Source organism: Erpetoichthys calabaricus, chromosome 2 (genome assembly GCF_900747795.2).
Source record: "Erpetoichthys calabaricus chromosome 2, fErpCal1.3, whole genome shotgun sequence".
Classification (NCBI taxonomy): Eukaryota; Metazoa; Chordata; class Cladistia; order Polypteriformes; family Polypteridae; genus Erpetoichthys; species Erpetoichthys calabaricus.
Genome location: NC_041395.2, coordinates 68344400 through 68366102, shown reverse-complemented (window position 1 = coordinate 68366102; position 21703 = coordinate 68344400). Strand labels below are relative to the sequence as shown.

General features: G+C 39.8%; 1 protein-coding gene across 1 annotated transcript in view; it reads left to right on the top strand.

The window, feature by feature from the left end:
- The window catches only part of cstf3 (cleavage stimulation factor, 3' pre-RNA, subunit 3), a 122022-nt gene that overhangs the window by 95559 nt on the left and 4760 nt on the right, over positions 1-21703 (top strand). The window contains exons 10-20 of the mRNA XM_028793888.2: positions 536-698; positions 3959-4068; positions 5557-5673; positions 6702-6776; positions 7076-7219; positions 8338-8440; positions 10437-10506; positions 10639-10834; positions 11291-11444; positions 15462-15556; positions 17488-17548. Coding sequence (XP_028649721.1) covers positions 536-698; positions 3959-4068; positions 5557-5673; positions 6702-6776; positions 7076-7219; positions 8338-8440; positions 10437-10506; positions 10639-10834; positions 11291-11444; positions 15462-15556; positions 17488-17548 — 1288 coding nt within the window. The remainder of the gene's footprint in view (positions 1-535; positions 699-3958; positions 4069-5556; positions 5674-6701; positions 6777-7075; positions 7220-8337; positions 8441-10436; positions 10507-10638; positions 10835-11290; positions 11445-15461; positions 15557-17487; positions 17549-21703) is intronic.

Genomic DNA, 21703 nt, shown 5'->3' with positions numbered 1-21703 from the left:
TGTTCATGAATTGTTTATTGTTGCTTATAATAAAACACAGTCAGAAGTGCTGATTTGATATATTATATATCTTTTGAAAATGCTTAAAAATATGTATTATTTGTGACTGACGTAATGGAAAATTTTCAAAAAAGTACAAAGCTTTGAAAGTCAGGTCATTCCTCAAAGACCTCTTTTGATATAATAGTGAATATGCCAGTGAGTAGTAAAGGTTATAATGAACTAGGAAAATATGTTAGAATTATTCCACACATGAACATTTTGAAAATTATGAAGTGTTTCATTGTTATTTACGGGACAAGTAGCTCATTGACCTACTTCTTTGTTAAAGCAATTTAATAGCACATATTGTATATGTTTTTGAACTTTGGTAGTGAAATACTTTAATAGCAGATTTTCATAATATTTTCTATCAAGAAATCTACCCCATGAATGATTTAAAATGACTCCATAATAATTCCCATTTGAGTAATAATGATAGGGAAAACTATAGCATTTGCTTTCTGAAGCCAAAGTAAATATGGTCTTCTTTCAGGAATATGAAACGGTTATGAAGGGTCTGGATCGAAATGCACCATCTGTGCCACCTCAGAATTCCCCTCAAGAAGCACAACAAGTTGAAATGTGGAAGAAATACATTCAGTGGGAGAAGAGTAACCCTTTACGGACAGAAGACCAAACGCTCATCACAAAAAGAGGTGTGAGGCAAAATAAGATGCATACAGTTTATATGATGGTGGTGGGTGGCACGTTTTTTTTTTTTTGTTTTTTTTTTTAGTTTTTATTTTTGTTCCCTTCCACATGTGATATTTATTATCACATACATCAGTGCCTGTTAAAGTATTCACTCCATAGAAATTTTCACATTTTATTGTTAGCAACATTGAATCACATTGTATTTGATTTGGTTGTTTTGACTCCAATGTCAAAAGTGAAAACAGATCTCTCCAAAATGGTGCACCACATAACAATAAAATGTGAATACTCTTTATATGCACTGTATATTAGGTGTCAGATTAACCTTGGAAGCATATGTAAAACAAATTTTTAAAATAATACTAATTCACAAATATAAATGACACCTAAATAAAAATATTTTAAGAAATGCAATCAGTGACTTTTTACACTTTCCCATTTTATTGTTTAACTGTAGCGTCTTGAGATTCCCTTTTTAAAAGAATTATTATTGAACATGTTGGAGGATTTTATGCTTGGAATTTTTCTTTTTTTAGCAGTGATTGTGAAATACTGATGAATTTCTTAACAGCTGTACTCTAAGAGCTTTAGTGCATTTTTTTTGTTTTTGTTTTTTTTGGAACCCATTCATTATTGAAGCTGTCAGTTTACTTCTTATTTTAGACCATGGTCTTTACAGACTTGTTCTGGTCACACATTTCAGTTAATTTTTATTTGTACAGTTACAGACATTTATTTACATTTTTGGTGTGGGTCAGATAGTTGCTTACACAACCAGACATCATGTAGTCACAAAGTCACTCTGAAGTACACGTGAAGTAGTTTTGTTCGGTTGCTTGTTCTTACCTTTCATAGATATAGTGCCTATAAAATGTATTCACCCTCATTGGACCTTTTATTGTTTTAAAACATTAAGTTACCAGATTTATAGATTTAATCAAGACATTTTTTTAATGTCAAAATGAAAAAACAAATCTCTGCAAATTGATCTAAATTTGTTACAATTATTAAACACAAAATAATTGACTGCTTAAGTATTTACCCCTATACAGTGGAACCTCGGTTCACGACCATAATTCGTTTCAAACCTCTGGTCGTAAACCAATGTGGTCGTGAACCGAAGCAATTTCCCCCATAGGATTGTATGTAAATACAATTAATCTGTTCCAGACCGTAGGAACTGTATGTAAATATATCCATCCATCCATTTTCCAACCCGCTGAATCCAAACACAGGGTCACGGGGGTCTGCTGGAGCCAATCCCAGTCAACACAGGGCACAAGGCAGGAACCAATCCCGGGCAGGGTGCCAACCCACCGCAGGGCACACACTAGGGCCAATTTAGAATCGCCAATCCACCTAACCTGCATGTGTTTGGACTGTGGGAGGAAACTGGAGTGCCCGGAGGAAACCCACGAAGACACGGGGAGAACATGCAAACTCCATGCAGGGAGGACCCGGGAGGCGAACCCAGGTCTCCTAACTGCGAGGCAGCAGTGCTACCACTGCGCCACCGTGCCGCCCCATGTAAATATATATTTTTTAAAGATTTTTAAGCACAAATATAGTTAATTACACCATAGAATGCACAGTGTAATAGTAAACTAATGTAAAAACATTGAAAAACACTGACACAAACACCCAGGCTCCCTGCTCAGCTGCACGCGCAGGCTCGCTCTCTCTCAGCAGCATGCGTGCCCTATCTCTGTCTCTCTCTCTCTGTAACATTGCAGCAGTTCGCGCTATAGCCTTACAATCCGATCGCTGTATAAACACTTTTTTTTTAAATGACTTTTAAGCACAGGGGGAAAAAAAAAGAACATTTGAACAAATCCGAACTTTATTTAAAAGCCAACCAAGAAAGTAACATTACAGGAGTTCACGCTAATAGCATTACAACCCGATCGCTGTAAACACTCTTTTTAAATGAGTTTTAAGCACAGGGAAAAAATGAACATTTGAAAAAAGAGAAAAGTAACATTGCAACACTTTCTTCTCACCACTCTTCACTTGCTTAGAAGCCATGGTTAACTGCAAAAGCACACGAAATACTGTAGAGCACAAAGAGTTAACAGGTAAAGCAGGCACGTACAGTATGACTGAGAACAAAGAACAGGGAGAGGCTGAACACGTGCTTAAATACAGTAATCGGCACATACAAACAAGAAGGGAAATGAAATAGAGCACAAAGACTTCACAGCGAAAGCACGCACGCACGCATGTGCAGGCACGCACGTACATCTGACCGAGAACAATGCAACACGTGCGGAAATCATCGGCGCACACAAACCGAAAGGGAAGTTGGCTTGTTCGTATACCGAGTGTGTGATCGTGAACCAAGGCAAAAGTTTGGCAAACTTTTTGGTCGTAAACCGAGTTGTACGTGTACCGAGACGTTCGTGAACCGAGGTTCCACTGTACTATGATGCCACTGAGTTATCATTGCTGCAGCCAGTTTTTTTTACAAGTCACATAATTAGTTAAATGGATATGACATGTGCAGTCTCAGGCTTTCCAAACACACTAGGTGTGTTTATAATGTCAAACTGCTGGAGTGCCAGTTACTTGACAAAACCAAGATGAAGACAAAGGAACACTCCAAAAAACTCCATGACATTTATTGAAAGGTACCAGTCAGGGGACTGCTTGTTGGCTGTTTGTATAAATGCCTGATTAAATCCACTGTGGTTCAATATTGTAAAATAATAAAACATGAAAGAGTCCAAGGAGGTGAATACTTTTTATAGGCAGTGTATGTGGCTACTTGGATGTATTTCTAGATCTGACTGTTTAAAGCACAGATCAAATGATTTTTCAACTGGAAAGCAAGTTAGATAGATGAATAGAAGTAAGCAGTCATTCAGCAATGTGTAAGAGAGGAACATACTTGTAAATTAGTCACAGAAATGTTATTTAGTAAAATTATTTTGCACTAATCGAGTTCTTTAATACTTCTTACACAAACCTGTCCAGCAACAAGAAAAATAGACCAAAGAAAATACAGCCTGTTCAGTACTTAATATTAAATGAAAGCACAAGAAACTAGCCTAATAATTCAAAAAAAAAAAGCCTTCCCCATTTAAAAATGATGAGTTGCTTAAGCAATAGATGATGCGTTGTCTTAAATATTTTTCTTTTCTTTAACAATTAAACAAAAATATGTTAAATATTTATTTAAAATGCATCTTCCTAATTTGTCAAGCCATATGTGTTTCTCAGTGTTAAGATTTGTTTATAAAGATGTGCTCTTGTTTTATTCCAGTTATGTTTGCCTATGAACAGTGCCTTTTAGTGTTGGGCCACCATCCTGATATTTGGTATGAGGCAGCACAGTACCTAGAACAATCAAGTAAATTACTTGCCGAAAAAGGGGTAAGTTTGAATACTTTTAGCATACAATAAATCCTTTTTATTGTAGAGCTTCTGTTCTTTAGAGTTTGATTAAAACTATTATTTAGAGGTGTAACTTAAGTTTAGTTTTAAAATTCTTCAGTGTAAAACTACTTTTTGAGTAGATTTTTGGCATTGTCATTTGTTCTTTCTAAAGGATATACCTGTAGACTGCCAGCACAAATTAAAAGGAATCATGGATGGTTAATAATAAGCACTAATTATTTACAAAAACATTATTTTAAAAATGTAGTATCATATTAAAGTGTAAACTTTTAATGGAAATTACCTAATATAACATTCTCAACCTGCTTAATCCAATTCAGGGCCACAAGCGTTCAGAATCTATTCCCTGACAGCGTTAGGCACAAAGCAGCTAAACTGCCCTGGACAGGGTGTCAGGCAATTGTAGGTCTCTCTGTCTCTGTGTCTCTGTCTGTCTGTAACAATCACAGCAGGCTAATTTAGATTCTTCATTACACATAACCAGCTTGAGTATGGGGATGTAATACCTCCGAGCACACCCTTTTTTGTGACAGCCAGTAGCATGCTGCGTGATAGAGATTGTGCTATACAAAAGGTTACAGGTGTGGCAAGTTCAGCCAGAATCATGACTCTTCCCTCTTTTTTTTTCCCATTCTGTTGTGGTGCATTAAAAATGAAACGGGTAGATGAGCTTCACTTCTTTTTGTGAGGTCTGAAACATACCCATGTTCCTTATTCCTCTGTGCTGCATTTTATGTATTGTACTTCCAGATGAGCATTCACTGGTTGTGGCTCTCCTGCGCACCATACTTGCTCTTCAACTAAAGATATTTTTGTGCAAATAAAGGCTACTACAGAAAATCACTGGAAAAATTGTCTAATGTGACATGGCCTTGAGACTGGGATAAGGGCAGTGTCCTTGTTCATGTCATAATTACTTGATCTCTTAACACCTAAAAAAAAAAAAAAGTAGAGACAGCTTGGGAAAATAGTTTACATTCGTATCAAGATATTTTGTATTTTATAGTTTTCACCTACAGTACATGAAAGCATAAAGGCAAAAATTCATCCAGACAAACCAGTGCAATGACAAATGCTGACATTACTTACAGTGAAATGGAAAGCTATCTTATTCATGTGGTGATTGATTTGCATATTGGATTCATTTATATGAAACAATGCATTCATCAGTTTGAAACAGTAAACATACATTGAATACATTGCATGGGTACTGGACAGCAATGAAATTTCTTTGTATTAATAAATAGCTTTAATGTAATGAAACAAAATAGAAATAAAAAGTATTACAGTTTTTTGCAGCCTTTCTCATTATTCTTTGTTGAATGAGTAATAATTAAAAAGACAATTTTTAAAGAAATACCAGGTTCTCCTCAGTATCACTGCCTCCCACCTTTAATAGCTATTATTTAATTTAATCCCCTTCCCAAGGGAGATAAATGCATTATTCCTTATTGTATCTTGCAGGATATGAACAATGCCAAACTGTTCAGTGATGAAGCTGCTAATATTTATGAAAGAGCTATAAGCACTTTGCTAAAGAAGAACATGCTGCTTTACTTTGCCTTTGCTGATTATGAAGAGGTATGACTAACACAGGAAATTAGTTCATGAATAAGTTTTCAGGGCAGAATATCTTGGACTTGGTATCCTCTATCTGCCAATTAATCCAAATTTTTTTAAATTTATTTGAAAGCATAAAAAATGTCTATACATAGTTCACCAAGGTGTCATGAGCATCTCTTGTGCAGCTCTGTTGATCAGTTGCTATGATGTTCTAAAATAAACCTGTTTGAATATGTGCATGTCATGGTTAATATCACTGTAGCCTGCACAGTAAATAACCTGCTTCTGTTCTACTTTACACTAATGGTGGTCAATTCTAAATGTTCAGCAAAGATACACACAGACCACAGGAGTTGAGCATCATTATTATGAAAAAAAAAATCCTGTACAAACAATGGAGGGAGACATTGAGATCACTGAAATTCACTGGTAATCAACTGTAGATCTTTTACAAGAGTAAAAAAATAATTGATTTTATACAATCTAATACATAGCAAAATAAATTATTTTTTTCTTAAACTAATAATGAAAAATAATTAGGTTTCATATCTCTTGTGAATTTCTTTCTTTTAGAAAGTCGAGGGTTAATAACAAGCATATGAGTAAAAGTTCAGTTAGGACTTTTGGTGATCCCTGAGCAGAACAGTTTGTCTGATTCTGAGAACTACAAAGTTCTGCTAAAGTTTACAGTAGCTCAGAAGCCCATAGTGTTGTCAGTCTCTGTGATTCTGATATGAGTAGAATGCAGTAATTATGAGTTTAGCCCTTAGTGTCAATAATTTGAAGTGCCTGTTAAATCTTCCTCAGACTGCTTTACTCATCTGTGCTAGTATTCCATTACGGTCTTTCTTCTATCCTGTACCCATTTACTGACATATGTTCAGGCTCAACTATAGAAAGGTTAGAAAATAATGGACAAATGGAAATTACTGTCATTGGACTCCAGACTTGTGGGCATATCGTAAGTTATAACTTTTAACAAAAACATTTTTTAATTGTAGACTAGTCTCTGTGTGATTTTATGTGTTTCCCTTCATATTTTATAGAGTCGAATGAAATATGAGAAGGTTCACAGTATTTACAACAGACTGCTAGCTATAGAGGACATCGACCCCACTCTGGTATGTTCTCGTTCAGTGCTTGCATCAGCATTTTTAACCTTATTTTGGCATAATAGTTTGTTATGCTTTCCATTTGTGTAATCTGGCTCTCTCAGTAAACACAAATGTATATTCATTGTGGTACTATAAATTACAGCATTTGCAGCATTATTTTTTCACCATTGTTATGTAATTTACCAACTTTATGAGTAATTGCTTATTTTCAGCAAGTAAAATTTGTGCTTGATTAGACAAAGATTTAAATTCTTATTTAGGTGTGTAGCAATGTGAAATGTTACAGTCATTCCATATATTTTTAGGTTTACATCCAGTATATGAAGTTTGCTAGACGGGCAGAGGGCATTAAGTCTGGCAGGATGATCTTCAAGAAAGCCAGGGAAGATCTGCGCACTCGCCATCATGTGTATGTCTCTGCTGCATTAATGGAGTATTACTGTAGTAAGGTATGGCATTTAAAGTCCATAAAGTTTTTTGAGATGCGTGGAGAGTTTTGTTTTATTGGGCAATGAAGAAAAAATGTGTTTGATGTGTACTGATGTTTTTTTCAAATCAATGCTTACTAAAAACAAAACAAAAAAAAAAAAAACACCCTTGCTGCTATTTTAAATCTTCACTTAACTTACTACTGTTTTGACTTTATTGGCTTTAACAGATTAAACCTCTAGATACTACACTTCAGATATGCAATGCATATACAATCAATGCTAAGACTTCTGTTCTTTAATTGACAAGCTCATATCTAGAAAACTATCCAACGATAAGCAGAGCTTGCTTTTCAGATCTGAAAATATAGTTGGTTCTTTTTCTTTTTGTTTTTCTTTTCTTTTGCCTGTAAGAACTAGGCTTAAGTGTTCCAAGTAGAGAACACAGACTTTGGTTTTGATATAGAGAATTCTTCTGCTGGGAAACCCTCTGTTAACACCTAAAACTAAAGCTCTAAAATTAATAAAACAACCTATAAATCTGGCTTATCCAATAAAGTATACGTTACATGTTATAATAGTGACACTTGGTGGAAACTATTCTGGTGTTTTCTGAAAATTAATGACATATTCATCACTGAAATGTCCAAACATATTCAGTAGTGTAAATACATTTTAAATAAACTTCCAAATGATAAAAGAAAATGTTTTTTAGCTTTGATTTACTGTAGCCTTGCAACCCATCTCCTGCAGAATCTATATTCCATTAAATGTTTCTGTTTGAACCAAGGGAGATTGTTTTATACAGTAATACATTGTACTTTTTGATAGGATATTTTTTTAAGTCACATGTCCATTTTTAGAAGAATCATGAATGATTTATCATCTGTGTGACTTTTTAAACCTCTGAAATAGTCCGAAAGGCTCTTCCCCTTGCATTCAAGAGTCTCATTCTGCACTTGACCAGGCTTTCAGGAAAGTGCATCTGTCCTGGATTTATACCGTGGAGTGGTAGGGGTTTTTCCCGTTTATAGAAAATGTAATGATTTTAGATATATTATTGCATGCTTCTGAGGAATATATTTAGGTATATATAGTTAAACCTCCCTGACATTTGTTTTTCACTGTCTTATTTTTAGGACAAATCTGTAGCATTCAAAATCTTTGAATTAGGTTTGAAGAAATATGGAGATATTCCAGAATATATATTGGCTTATATTGACTATCTGTCACACCTCAATGGTAAGAAAGACAAAGATGTTTTCATAGATATTCTAAATTTATTGTTTGTTTGAGTATTTGTGTATTAATAATTAATTTCAGTAAAGAGTAATTTCTACTGAAAGCAGTCCGTCAAGGGATATGAGGTTTATAATGAGAAACATGCATTGTATTTAGGGATGTATCTTCAGAAAAAAAATCAGAATGTAATACAACAAGGCACCTATTTAAGTGTTAACAGTTTGTATGTAAGCATGGCAGTCATTCAGTACTTGACTTTACATTGGCCTCAAGCAGTGCATTTACAAGTACACACAAAAGGTGAGTAACCCAGTTCAGACAGAAACCTAGTTGCTTAAAATCCCCCATTTACATGCGTGAATCCACCTATGAAGTTGCTCCCTTGCCCAAATGCTTCAACATCATTCAATTGTGTAAAAAAGAGTTTATGGTCATCAATAGCCACCATGAATCTGAAAATAAGCAAGGAGCTTCAGTCTCTGGAGAGTGCGCTGCTGAGCTCAGCAATATTAAGTTCAGCTTATCAACATAAATGTGTCAATTTCTGAAATACTGAGACCAATTATTTCAGTTAGAAGAAAAAATATGATCACAATGCAACGGACATGCAGAGCTTTTTGGCCATCAGACTAAACGCTATGTTTGAGCACTGCACATTATCAAAAGCAAACCGTCCCCACCGTGAAATACTATGGGACCAGTATGCGGGATGAAGATTTGCTTTCCAGGAAACACAACAACCAGAATCATAAAGCCATAGCTACACAGGAATGCCTTAAAAACAACAGTGTTAATGCTCTGGGGTGGCTGAGATTTAGAGTCCAGATCTTAATCCAGTTTGTGGCTGGACTTGATAAAGGCTGTTCACTCAGGATCCTCATGCAGTTTGAGTGAGCTGGAACAGTTTTGTAAAAAAGAATGGCGAAAAATGGTAGTAAAACTTGGATTCGTAAAACTGATAGAGAACTACCCACACAGACTCAAGGCTGCCAAAGGTACAACTACTAAATGTTGACTTGAAAGGGTGAATACTTATGTGATGAGTTATGTGTTGCTTTATATTAATAATTAATTTAGACCACTTTGCAGAGATTTAATTTCACTTTGATATTAAAGAGTCATCTTCTGTTGTTCAGTGACAAAAATGCAAAATTGCATGTAATAGAAATATATTTTTGATGAAATCCTGCCTTTAAAGCATGGTTGTTTATTGGATATAAATTAGGAATGTCTATATTTTCCTGATACCAAACATATTCTAAATGTTAAATACCGGAAACTTTATGGATGACAGAAATACAGTTATCTTGATGATGACAACATCCCTGTCCCCTACATTAACACTTTCAGATTTTCTGCGGCATTAATAATAGTTGCAGAGTATTTGAAGAGGATGAAAGTGGGATTTTCTCTCTTAATATTGCGTATATTAGAATACATTAAAGTGGAGCCTCGGTTCACAACCGTAATTTGTTCCAAAACTCTGGTCGCAACCAGATTTGGTCATGACCCGAAGTAATTTCCTCCATAGGATTGTATGTAAATACAATTAATCCATTCAGGACCGTACGAGCTGTATGTAAATATATATACGCTCGCTCGCGCGTGCTCTCTCTCGCTGAATGCACAGGGAGAGACTGAACACGAACGGAAATCATCGGCGCGTACAAACCGGAAGGGAAAGTGGCTTGTTCGTCACCCGAGTGTGTGGTTGTGAACAGATGCAAAAGTTTGGCAAACTTTTTGGTCGTAACCCGATTTGTACGTGTTCCGAGACGTTCGTGACCCGAGGTTCCACTGTATATGTATTTTGTGTTTGTGTTGTTAATATGTGTGTTTTAATGGATCAGTTATAAGAAGGAAATCTGTTACAAAGCTGAGCCTTAAAGTTTTGAAGACTTGAGTTAAAAGCATCCAAGTTGTATCATGTAACATCACGGATGTACAAAAGGAACGAAAGAAAAAAATTGTTAACACATTTTTTTGCCTTTTGCAGAAGACAACAATACAAGAGTTTTATTTGAGCGAGTTTTAACCTCTGGTAGCCTGTCTCCTGAAAAATCTGGGTAAGCATCTTTAAGAAATTAGATTATAGTTGTACGTAATAAAAAATATGTAGTTTTGTAAGTGCATGCGTGTAAGTGAAAGACTAGGTAAGTCTTTCAAATTACCTCAGACTTTCCTCTTATGTAATACAGTGAAATATGGGCTCGGTTTTTGGCATTTGAAAGCAACATTGGAGACCTGGCAAGTATCTTGAAAGTAGAAAGGAGGAGGTTTACAGCCTTTAAAGAAGAATATGAGGGAAAGGAGACTGCACTTCTTGTGGACAGATACAAGTTCATGGATCTTTACCCTTGCTCAACAAGTGAACTCAAAGCTCTGGGCTATAAGGTGTGTTGGTGCATTTTAAAGACATTAGATAAATTACAAGTGTATGGAAACCTGTATTCCTGTCTTGTCAACTCATGCTTTTGATCCTTAAACCTCTTTAATCCACTTTAGGTTGCAAGAATAGAATAAAATTTATCTAAAATAGAGTTTTATATAAGGGATTAACTTAAAGCAATGTGGCTGTCATAAAATACTGTATATGGTGTTTTAGGAAAAAGTACTTCAGGTTTTAAGTTTGAGTTGTTAAAACAATTTTATGGAAAATTCTTCTGTATAGAATACCAGTTTGAAAGTGGAACGGAGTAATGTATCACTGAATAGACTGCATAATAAAAGGTTGATGACAAAGCATTTCCATGGTTGTAATGTAGAAGTAATGTAAAGTACATGTTCAATGTGAGATGATATGGAGAAAAGGTGGCAGGTAGCCAAGCACTAACTTGTCTGTTATTTCAGGATGTGTCTCGTGCCAAATTAGCCACACTAATTCCAGAAACAGTAGTTGCACCATCTATTGCACCTGTTCTAAAAGATGAAGTAGACAGAAAGCCAGAATATCCCAAACCAGACACCAACCAGATGATCCCATTCCAGCCGAGGCATTTAGCACGTAAGTCTGCAGTGTTGTGGTGCTGAAGGCCTAAATGATCTGTTCACTTCATTTGCTTTATCCTTCACAGTCCTAAGTAGCCTGTCTGTGCCTTCTCTTTTATAATCATGAAATACATCCATAATGTGTGTCTTTTTTTTTTTTTTGGTAATAGGTCAGGTATCCGAATGATTAATACAACCTATTTGAGAGTTAGAGAGTTAGTTAAAATATTGTCAGAAGACTTTTTTTAATATCTTTGTATTAAAATATATGAAAATTTAACAAGCGATGCCACTACTTTATTGGATGCATGGAGGGAGCAGGTGCTTGAATTCTGTTTGCTCATTTTAGAGTCACGAGAAGTAATAACTACACATGTCTTCTGCTTTTCACAATCACAAAACAAAACTGATTCAACATTTGTTTTATTTTATATTAATGCTTTACAAAGAAGACATGCCAGATATCTACCATATTGGAAATGATAGTTTGCCAAATTTTCATACTTCTAATTGTTTAATCTTCTGACTTAAATATATGTTTCTAGTTTTTATATTTGATGTTTTTGTAATGATCTGGTAGATACCTTCTGTCGAGGCCTCTGTTCTATTTGAATAGCTTTAATATCTTTACAATTTGTTAAAACAGTTTTTCTGGGGATGTCCGATCTTTTCCATACAATTGCAAGATGCTGTCAAATGTCTTCTCCACAGAGGCTTATCACTGGAGCGCCACAGGCTCTCCTTCTGGGGGATCAGTTTCTATTTACTTGTTTTGACATAGAGTTGCCTTTATCCTTGTGTACCACAGAGTCCAAATGGTGATGATAGCATAATGTCTCTGTTTTACAAAGAAGCGCATGAAAATCTAAACTAGAAATAACCCACATGTATCAAGTGTTTACTATTAATCACTGGAGGAAGATGGTGCAGCTTATCTTAATGTGGATGACTCCATCATACTATCAAAGAACTGCCTAAGTAGTCAGTTTGGTTTGATTCACTTCATTCTCACATCACTCTAATATATACAACTATAATTTGACAGCAGTTCCAAACTTTGCAACATCTGCACATATAAACACACATTTTAATAGTTACTTTAAATTTAAAGAGTAAATAAACATCACGCCTTCAATACCCACATGACTCAAAGAGCTATGTGACAAGAGAGGCCCATCTAAAGTAGTCCTTCATAAAAGATGGCACAGCAAATAAAAGACAACTCCTCGTCACAGGCCCTGCAAGCTCACGTTAGAGTTCATGTCGATAGTGCTGTGTGTTAATTTGCAAACAATACTTCATAACACAGTGTTACCTGTTAGATTCTAGGATACTCAAGTCATAGGCAATTATTTTTGCATACAGCGAATTAAGTATGAAATATTCCCAGAACATGTGACCTAGTGATGCAGGCACTTGATGATAGGTGGCAACTCACCCTGGGTACATTTCAGATAACTTTACATGAGGTACATGAGTAGAAGGTTTAAATATTTTCACTGTAATTATGGTGTGCTTGGCCCATATTAGACTGGGGTGTATTTTATGACTGGCTGAGCTTCATTCCTTTTCTGAAAGTTTAATAAAAGGTCATTCCCTATCAACTCTGTTTTCTTGACAGTTAGGGGGTGGTAGTTGACATTTTTGTATACTCCAAGGGGCGGTCAAAGCAAAGCCTGCAGAGAAAATTTAGACTGTGATTTCCTTTATGTGGCTAACCATACAGGGGTAGTTTCGTGGATTTTTGTCAATTTCCTATATGTTACTGTGCATATGTTTGCTCCCCAGTAGAACTAGTGCCATGACACCTTCAGCTGAAGATCTCTGTAGCCACCATTTTAAAATATATACTGTATACATACATACATGTGTGTGTATATATATATATATATATAATATTAGTAATGTCCTAAAAAAGATAAGAGAAGTGATCTATGGTAATCTGGTGTGGGAGGAAACTATTTGTGTTGAATCGAGAGATCAGCACAGTTTATGCTAATGACTAATGTCTGTGTGACTCTGAGATATAAAGCACTACATGATCAGCATAAATAGAGATTGTTCCATTCAATAGCTACAGCCATATGGAAAAAGTTTGGGAACCCCTCTCAGCCTGCATAATAATTTACGGTCAACAAAAAAGATAACAGTGGTATGTCTTTCATTTCCTAGGAACATCTGAGTACTGGAGTGCTTTCCGAACAAAGATTTTTAGTGAAGCAGTATTTAGTTGTATGAAATTAAATTAAATGTCAAAAACTGGCAGTGCAAAACTTTGGGTACCCTTGTAATTTTGCTGATTTGAATGTATGTAAACTGCTCAATACTGATTACTTGCAACACCAAATTGGTTGGATTAGTTCGTTAAGTGTTGGAACTTCATAGACAGGTGTGTCCAATCATGAGAAAATGTATTTAAGGTGGTCAGTTGCAAGTTGTGCTTCCCTTTGACACTTTTCTGAAGAGTGACAGCATGGGATCCTCAAAACAACTCTCAAAAGATCTGAAAAGAAAGATTGTTTAGTATCATGGTTTAGGGGAAGGCTACAAAAAGCTATCTCAGAGGTTTAAACTGTCAGCTTCAACTGTAAACAATATAATCAGGAAATAAAAGGCCACTGGCACAGTTGCTGCTAAACCCATGTCTGGCAGGCCAAGAAAAATACAGGAGCGGCATATGCGCAGGATTGTGAGAATGGTTACAGACAACCCACAAATCATCTCCAAAGACCCGCAAGAACATCTTGCTGCAGATGGTGTATCTGTACATCGTTCTACAATTCAGTGCAATTTGCACAAAGAACATCTGTATGACAGGGTGATGAGAAAGAAGCCCTTTCTGCACTCACGCCACAAACAGAGTCGCTTGTTGTATGCAAATACTCATTTAGACAAGCCAGATTAATTTTGGAACAAAGTGCTTTGGACTGATGAGACAAAAATTGAGTTATTTAGTCATAACAAAAAGTGCTTTGCATGGTGGAAGAAGAACACCGCATTCCAAGAAAAACTCCTGCTACCTACTGTCAAATTTGGTGGAGGTTCCATCATGCTGTGGGGCCGTGTGGCTAGTTCAGGGACTTGGGGCCCTTGTTAAAGTCGAGGGTCAGATTAATTCAACCCAATATCAACAAATTCTTCAGGATTATGTTCAAGCATCAGTCACAAAGTTGAAGTTACGCAGGGGTTGGTTATTCCAACAAGACAATGACCCAAAACACAGTTCAGAATCTACAAAGGCATTCATGCAGAAGTACGATGTTCTGGAATGGCCATCACAGTCCCCTGACTTGAATATCATCGAAAAATCTATGGGATGATTTGAAGCAGGCTGTCCATGCTCGGCAGCCATCAAATTTAACTGAACTGGAGAGATTTTGTATGGAAGAATGGTCAAACATACCTCCATCCAGAATCCAGACACTCATCAAAGGCTATCAGAGGTGTCTAGAGGCTATTATATTTGTAAAATGAGGCTCGACTAAGTATTGATGTAATATCTCTGTTGGGGTGCCCAAATTTATGCACCTGTTTAATTTAGTGATGATGCATATTGCATATTTTCTGTTAATCCAATAAGTTAATGTCACTACTGAAATACTACTGTTTCCATAAGTTATGTCAAATATTAAAAGGAAGTTGCTACTTTGAAAGCTCAGCCAATGATAAACAAAAATCCAAAGAATTAAGAGGGGTTCCAAAACTTTTTCATATGACTGTATGTTTAATGAGGTGTAGTGGAAATAGGATTTAAACTTTGTATACTAAAGCAAAATGAGAAAATCCTGCATTGTAGCCTTTTAATTCTTAGCAAACCAATTTTGAATTTCATTCACCAAAACCCTTCAAATGGTTCTCAGTTACCAAAAATATGAAAGTGCTTGCATTGACTTAGCAAATTTGAAGAGAAGTTAACGTACAAGGAGAGCAGACATGCATTGTATTTATGGCTGTTTCTATGGCCTGAGCCCCATCTGTGGGATGTTGCTGCACATTGCATTGTCAAGCTCTAAGATTTGTTTTTTCCTTGCAGCTCCAGGACTTCATCCTGTTCCAGGTGGAGTCTTTCCAGTGCCTCCCGCGGCTGTGGTTCTCATGAAGCTGCTGCCTCCTCCACTGTGTTTCACGGTGCGTAGTTCTACTGACATGCTTTCGTCCTAATGGTCATATTGTCGTCACATTCAGATTTTTAGACATCACAGACGGAGTTATTCATTTTATTGACAGAATGTTTTTTAAAGCCAGTTGAATTTAGAAAACTGTTAATTTTTGTAATTTTTACATTGTTTGCCACCCTCAATGAGTTTTAATAAGAAAGGCTTTTCAAGATTTTATTGACTGTTTAAGCAAAACAAAGCAAAGTCTTATTATTTTAAATTTTTTGTATAATGATGATGTCCTGCAGGTGTGTTAGCTATGACATGATTCTTCACCAGAAGGTCTTTTTACAAGAAAATGATGCAGCATCACAGTTAGTACTGGAAGTGTGTGCAAGATCTACAGGGAGTGGACAAAATAACAGAAATAGAAATAGCTTAATATCGACATTCAGAAGGAGTTGAGCCATCCTTTACCTTCAGAACAGCTTCAATCCTTCTTGGCGTGGTCTCATGCAAGTTCTGAAATGTGTGTAGTAGAATACGGTGCCATTCTTCAAAGGGGAAAGTCTCCAGATCTTCGAGGAAGGGAGGTCCTGTGAAATGGCCTCCCATTCCTTGGGCTTATTTAACCATGCAGAGCATTCATTGGACCTAATAATACCCATAAGATGGCTCCTTTTATCGTTATACGTCTCCAACATACTTAACAGTTTGCAATAGACATTGTGGGTGGAAGGAATCTTTTGGCTTCTCCAAATGTAAACCTGTCTGGATTAGATAGATTAGATAATTTTATTAATCCTAAAATGAAAATCTGGATATAGAAAACATTAGGAAGAACAACTCATCAGACAACATTAGGTGTTTCCATTGCTCAGAGGTCCACGCTTTGTACCTGTTACACTTTGTTTTGTGTCTTTGTTTGTTGGTTTAGGATATGAGCTGTTTCCAAATGGCATTCCTGACACAAACACCAGCTTTGTGAAGATTACAGTGTGCGTGTTTTTGTCAGACAAGGTTACAGAGATGCTGACTCAGTTCTGTGATCTTTTTTGGGGTTGTCGCATTCAGCAGACATTTAGCGAAGTGTTTGTCCCTTTCGCTGATATTTGACTTGTGTTTCTATTTGTCAATGCGGTTTGTTCATGTTTTGCCTTATTTTTGTGCCCATTCTCCTTGACACATGAACGAACTTTGCTTTTTTTTTTTTTGTGGATACTCATGCAGTTCACACCATTTGTGTGTATTATGTTAATAGATTTTTTTTTCCCACAAAAATAACATCCATCCATCCATCCCATTATCCAACCCGCTGAATCCAAACACAGGGTCACGGGGGTCTGCTGGAGCCAATCCCAGCCAACACAGGGCACAAGGCAGGGAACCAATCCTGGGCAGGGTGCCAACCCCACCGCAGGACACACACAAACACACACTAAGGCCAATTTAGAATCGCCAATCCACCTAACCTGCATGTCTTTGGACTGTGGGAGGGAAACCGGAGCACCCGGAGGAAACCCACGCAGACACGGGGGAGAACATGCAAACTCCACGCAGGGAGGACCCGGGAAATGAACCCGGGTCTCCTAACTGCGAGGCAGCAATGCTACCACTGCGCCACCGTGCCGCCCCAAAAATAACATTTTTGGCTTTTTTTTTTTTTTTTGAGTGATGCTTATAAATTCATTGTAATTTTTTTTTTTATACAATGATGATCAAGGCTTTCTGTTCTGTTCAGTTCTCTTTGTCCTCCAAGTTTCCTTATGTTTCTTCTTTGTCAAACTGCTAATTGTCTGACCTCTTTTATAGCTGATACATACTGCTGACTGGCAATTAGCATCCTTTGTAATTCTGATTGAGTTACTTCAAAGTTATCTCCTCCTTCATGTGGTGTTAATATGTATATTCCTGTGGTGTGTATATATACTTGTAGAACATTTTTCTTCTCTTGTCTTTCAGGGTCCGTTTGTCCAGGTTGATGATCTCATGGAAACCTTTAGGAGATGCAAGTTGCCAGATAGTAAGTTTCTTATAAGCACAATGTATTTTCCTTTTATGTATTCTAACTTCCATCCATCCATCCTCTTCTGCTTATCCGAGGTCGGGTTGCGGGGGCAGCAGCTTGAGCAGAGATGCCCAGACTTCCCTCTCCCCGGCCACTTCTTCTAGCTTTTCCAGGAGAATCCCAAGGCATTCCCAGGCCAGGCGGGAGACATAGTCCCTCAAGCGTGTCCTGGGTCTTCCCAGGGGCCTCCTCCCGGTTGGACGTGCCCGGAACACCTCACCAGGAAGGCGTCCAGGAGGCATCCTGATTAGATGCCCGAGCCACCTCATCTGACTCCTCCCGGATGACTGAGCTTCACACTCTGTCTTTAAGGGAGAGCCCAGACACCCTGCGGAGGAAACTCATTTCAGCCACTTGTATTCGCGATCTCGTTCTTTCGGTCACTACCCATAGCTCATGACCATAGGTGAGGGTAGGAACGTAGATCGACTGGTAAATTGAGAGCTTTGCTTTATGGCTCAGCTCCTTTTTCACCACGACAGACCGATGCAGAGCCCGCATCACTGCGGACGCCGCACCGATCTGCCTGTCGATCTCACGCTCCATTCATCCCTCACTCGTGAACAAGACCCCGAGATACTTGAACTCCTCCACTTGAGGCAGGATCTCACTCCCAACCCTGAGAGGGCAATCCACCCTTTTCCAGCTGAGGACCATGGTCTCGGATTTGGAGGTGCTGATTCCCATCCCGGCTGCTTCACACTCCGCTGTGAACCGATCCAGAGAGAGCTGAAGATCACAGCCTGATGAAGCAAACAGGACAACATCATCTGCAAAAAGCAGTGGCCCAATCCTGAGTCCACCAAACCGGACCCCCACAACACCCTAGCTGCGCCCAGAAATTCTGTCCATAAAAGCTATGAACAGAATCGGTGACAAAGGGCAGCCCTGGCGGAGTCCAACTCTCACTGGAAACGGGTTCGACTTACTGCCGGCAATGCGGACCAAGCTTTGACACCGGTTGTACAGGGACCGAACAGCCCTTATCAGGGGGTCCGGTACCCCGTACTCCCAGAGCACCCCCCACAGGATTCCCTGAGGGACCCGGTCGAACGCCTTTTCCAAGTCCACAAAACACATGTAGACTGGTTGGGCAATCTCCCATGCACCCTCCAGGACTCTGCCAAGGGTGTAGAAGTGGTCCACTGTTCCGCAACCAGGACGAAAACCACACTGTTCCTCCTGAATCTGAGGTTCGACCATCCGACGGACCCTCCTCTCCAGAACCCCTGAATAGACTTTTCCAGGGAGGCTGAGGAGTGTGATCCTTCTGTAGTTGGAACACACCCTCCGGTCCCCCTTCTTAAAGAGGGGGACCACCACCCCGGTCTGCCAATCCAGGGGCACTGTCACTGATGTCCATGTGATGTTGTAGAGACGTGTCAACCAAGACAGCCCTACAACATCCAGAGCCTTGAGGAACTCCGGGCGTATTTCATCCACCCCCAGGGCCCTGCCACCAAGGAGTTTTTTGACCACCTCGGTGACCTCAGTCCCAGAGATGGGGGAGCCCACCTCCGAGTCCCCAGGCTCTGCTTCCTCATTGGAAAGCATGTTAGTGGGATCGAGGAGGTCTTTGAAGTACTCCCCCCCCACCGATCCACAACGTCCCGAGTCGAGGTCAGCAGCGCACCATCCCCACCATATACAGTGTTGACACTACACTGCTTCCCCCTCCTGAGACGCCGGACGGTGGACCAGAATCTCCTCGAAGCCGTCCAAAAGTTGTTCTCCATGGCTTCCCCAAACTCCTCCCATGCCCGAGTTTTTGCTTCAGCAACCACCGAAGCCACATTCCGCTTGGCCTGCTGGTACCTATCAGCTGCCTCCAGAGTCCCACAGGACAAAAGGGACCGGTAGGACTCCTTCTTCAGCTTGACAGCATCCCTCACCGCCGTTGTGTCCACCAGTGGGTTTGGGGGTTGCCGCCATGACAGGCACCGACCACCTTATGTAAGGTCACAGCTCTGGTCAGCTGCCTCAACAATAGAGGCACAGAACATGGCCCATTCGGACTCAAAATCCCCCACCTCCCTCGGGACGTGGTTGAAGTTCTGCCGGAGGTGGGAGTTGAAGCTACATCTGACAGGGGGCTCTGCCAGACGTTCCCAGCAGACCCTCACAACACATTTGGGCCTACTAGACCTGACTGGCATCCTCCCCCACCATCGAAGCCAACTCACCACCAGGTGGTGATCAGTTGACAGCTCCGCCCCTCTCTTCACCCAAGTGTCCAAGACATGTGGCCACAAGTCTGACGACACGACCACAAAGTCGATCATCGAACTGAGGCCTAGGGTGTCCTGGTGCCAAGTGCACATATGAACACCCCTATGCTTGAACATGGTGTTCGTTATGGACAATCTGTGACGAGCACAGAAGTCCAATAACAAAACACCGCTCGGGTTCAGATCAGGGGGGCCATTCCTCCCAATCACGCCCTTCCAGGTCTCACTGTCATTGCCCACGTGAGCATTGAAGTCTCCCAGCAATACGAGGGAGTCCCCAGCACCCCCTCCAGGGACTCCAAAAAGAGTGGGTACTCTGAACTGCTGTTCGGTGCATGCGCACAAGCAACAGTTAGGACCCGCCCCCCCCCCACCCGGAGGCGGAGGGAGGCTACCCTCTCGTCCACTGGGGTAAACCCCAATGTGCAGGCTCCAAGTCGGGGGGCAATAAGTATGCCCACACCCGCTCGGAGCCTCTCACCGGGTGCAACTCCAGAGTGGTAGAGAGTCCAGCCCCTCTCAAGGAGATTGGTTCCAGAGTCCAAGCTGTGCGTCGAGGTGAGTCCGACTATATCTAGCCAGAACCTCTCAACCTCGCGGACTAGGTCAGGCTCCTTCCCCTTCAGAGAGGTGACATTCCACGTCCCAAGAGCCAGCTTCTGTAGCCGAGGATCGGACCGCCAAGGTCCCCCGCCTTCGGCCACCACCCAACTCACACTGCATCCAACCTCCTTGGCCCCTCCCATAAGTGGTGAGCCCATGGGAAGGGGGACCCACGTTGCCTCTTCGGGCTGTGCCCGGCCGAGCCCCATGGGTGCAAGCCCGGCCACCAGGCGCTCGCCATCGAGCCTCACCTGGCTGCAGAGGGGGGCCCCAGTAACCTGCAATCCGGGCAAGGGAAAACGTCGTCCAAATTTTTTATTCATCATAGAAGGTCTGTTGAACCGCACTTTGTCTCATCCCTCACCTAGGACCAGTTTGCCTTGGGTGGCCCTAACAGGGGCACCCCAGACAACAGAGCTCCTAGGATCATTGGGACACGCAAACCCCTCCACCACGATAAGGTGGCGGTTTTAGGAGGGGGTATTCTAACTTGAAATTTGTTATTTCCCCAGGGGGAAATTTTGCTTTTTACAGAAGGTTGTACTGCTCCTCAAGCCAGTATGATTATAACATGCGCTGCTGACCTAGAGCGGCAGCAAAGAGAGTGAAAAAAAAATAATAAAGAAATGATGCAGGGCACAAGTGACCAATGCCACTTCCTTACTAGGCCACCACAAGTACTGAAGCGAAGCACACTAGCGAAAGCAGCTGTTGAGCTAAACAAGAATTGTTGTTATGTAGTTATGTATGTATACACTGTACCGTGCTGCAGCGCTCCCACTTACCCCCCACACCCCCAAAGAATCATGTAACCAAACACTCAACAAAACGCACCACTAATACACAAATGTTAAAAAAGAATTAATGAAAACTAGAGTCCATTAAATGTCCACTGTTATGAATGATCATATACAGTCCGTTATTGTGAAGGATACGCCGAGCCGTACCTCATGTCCTGGGAAACGTAATCATATACAGTCCCCTACGCTGGCCTGTCGGGTCCTCTCCCAAATAACTTCACCACATCCAGAAGAAAAGGAAAACGATTCTTACTGAAATGAACCCGGGTTCACTTTACTTTTTTCAGCAGATAGCATACCCTTCTCTGTTTTTATTTGGTGTCTGACTTCTCCTTCTGGTCTGGCACCCTCTTTCCTTCTTTTCACATTTCTCCTGCCACAGCTTTAAGTATGGTTGGCTCCAGGAAGCCAGGTGCTTCTTTCCCCATGAACCATTGGTCAGAATTATAAATGCAGCCATTCCACCATTATCAGGACCA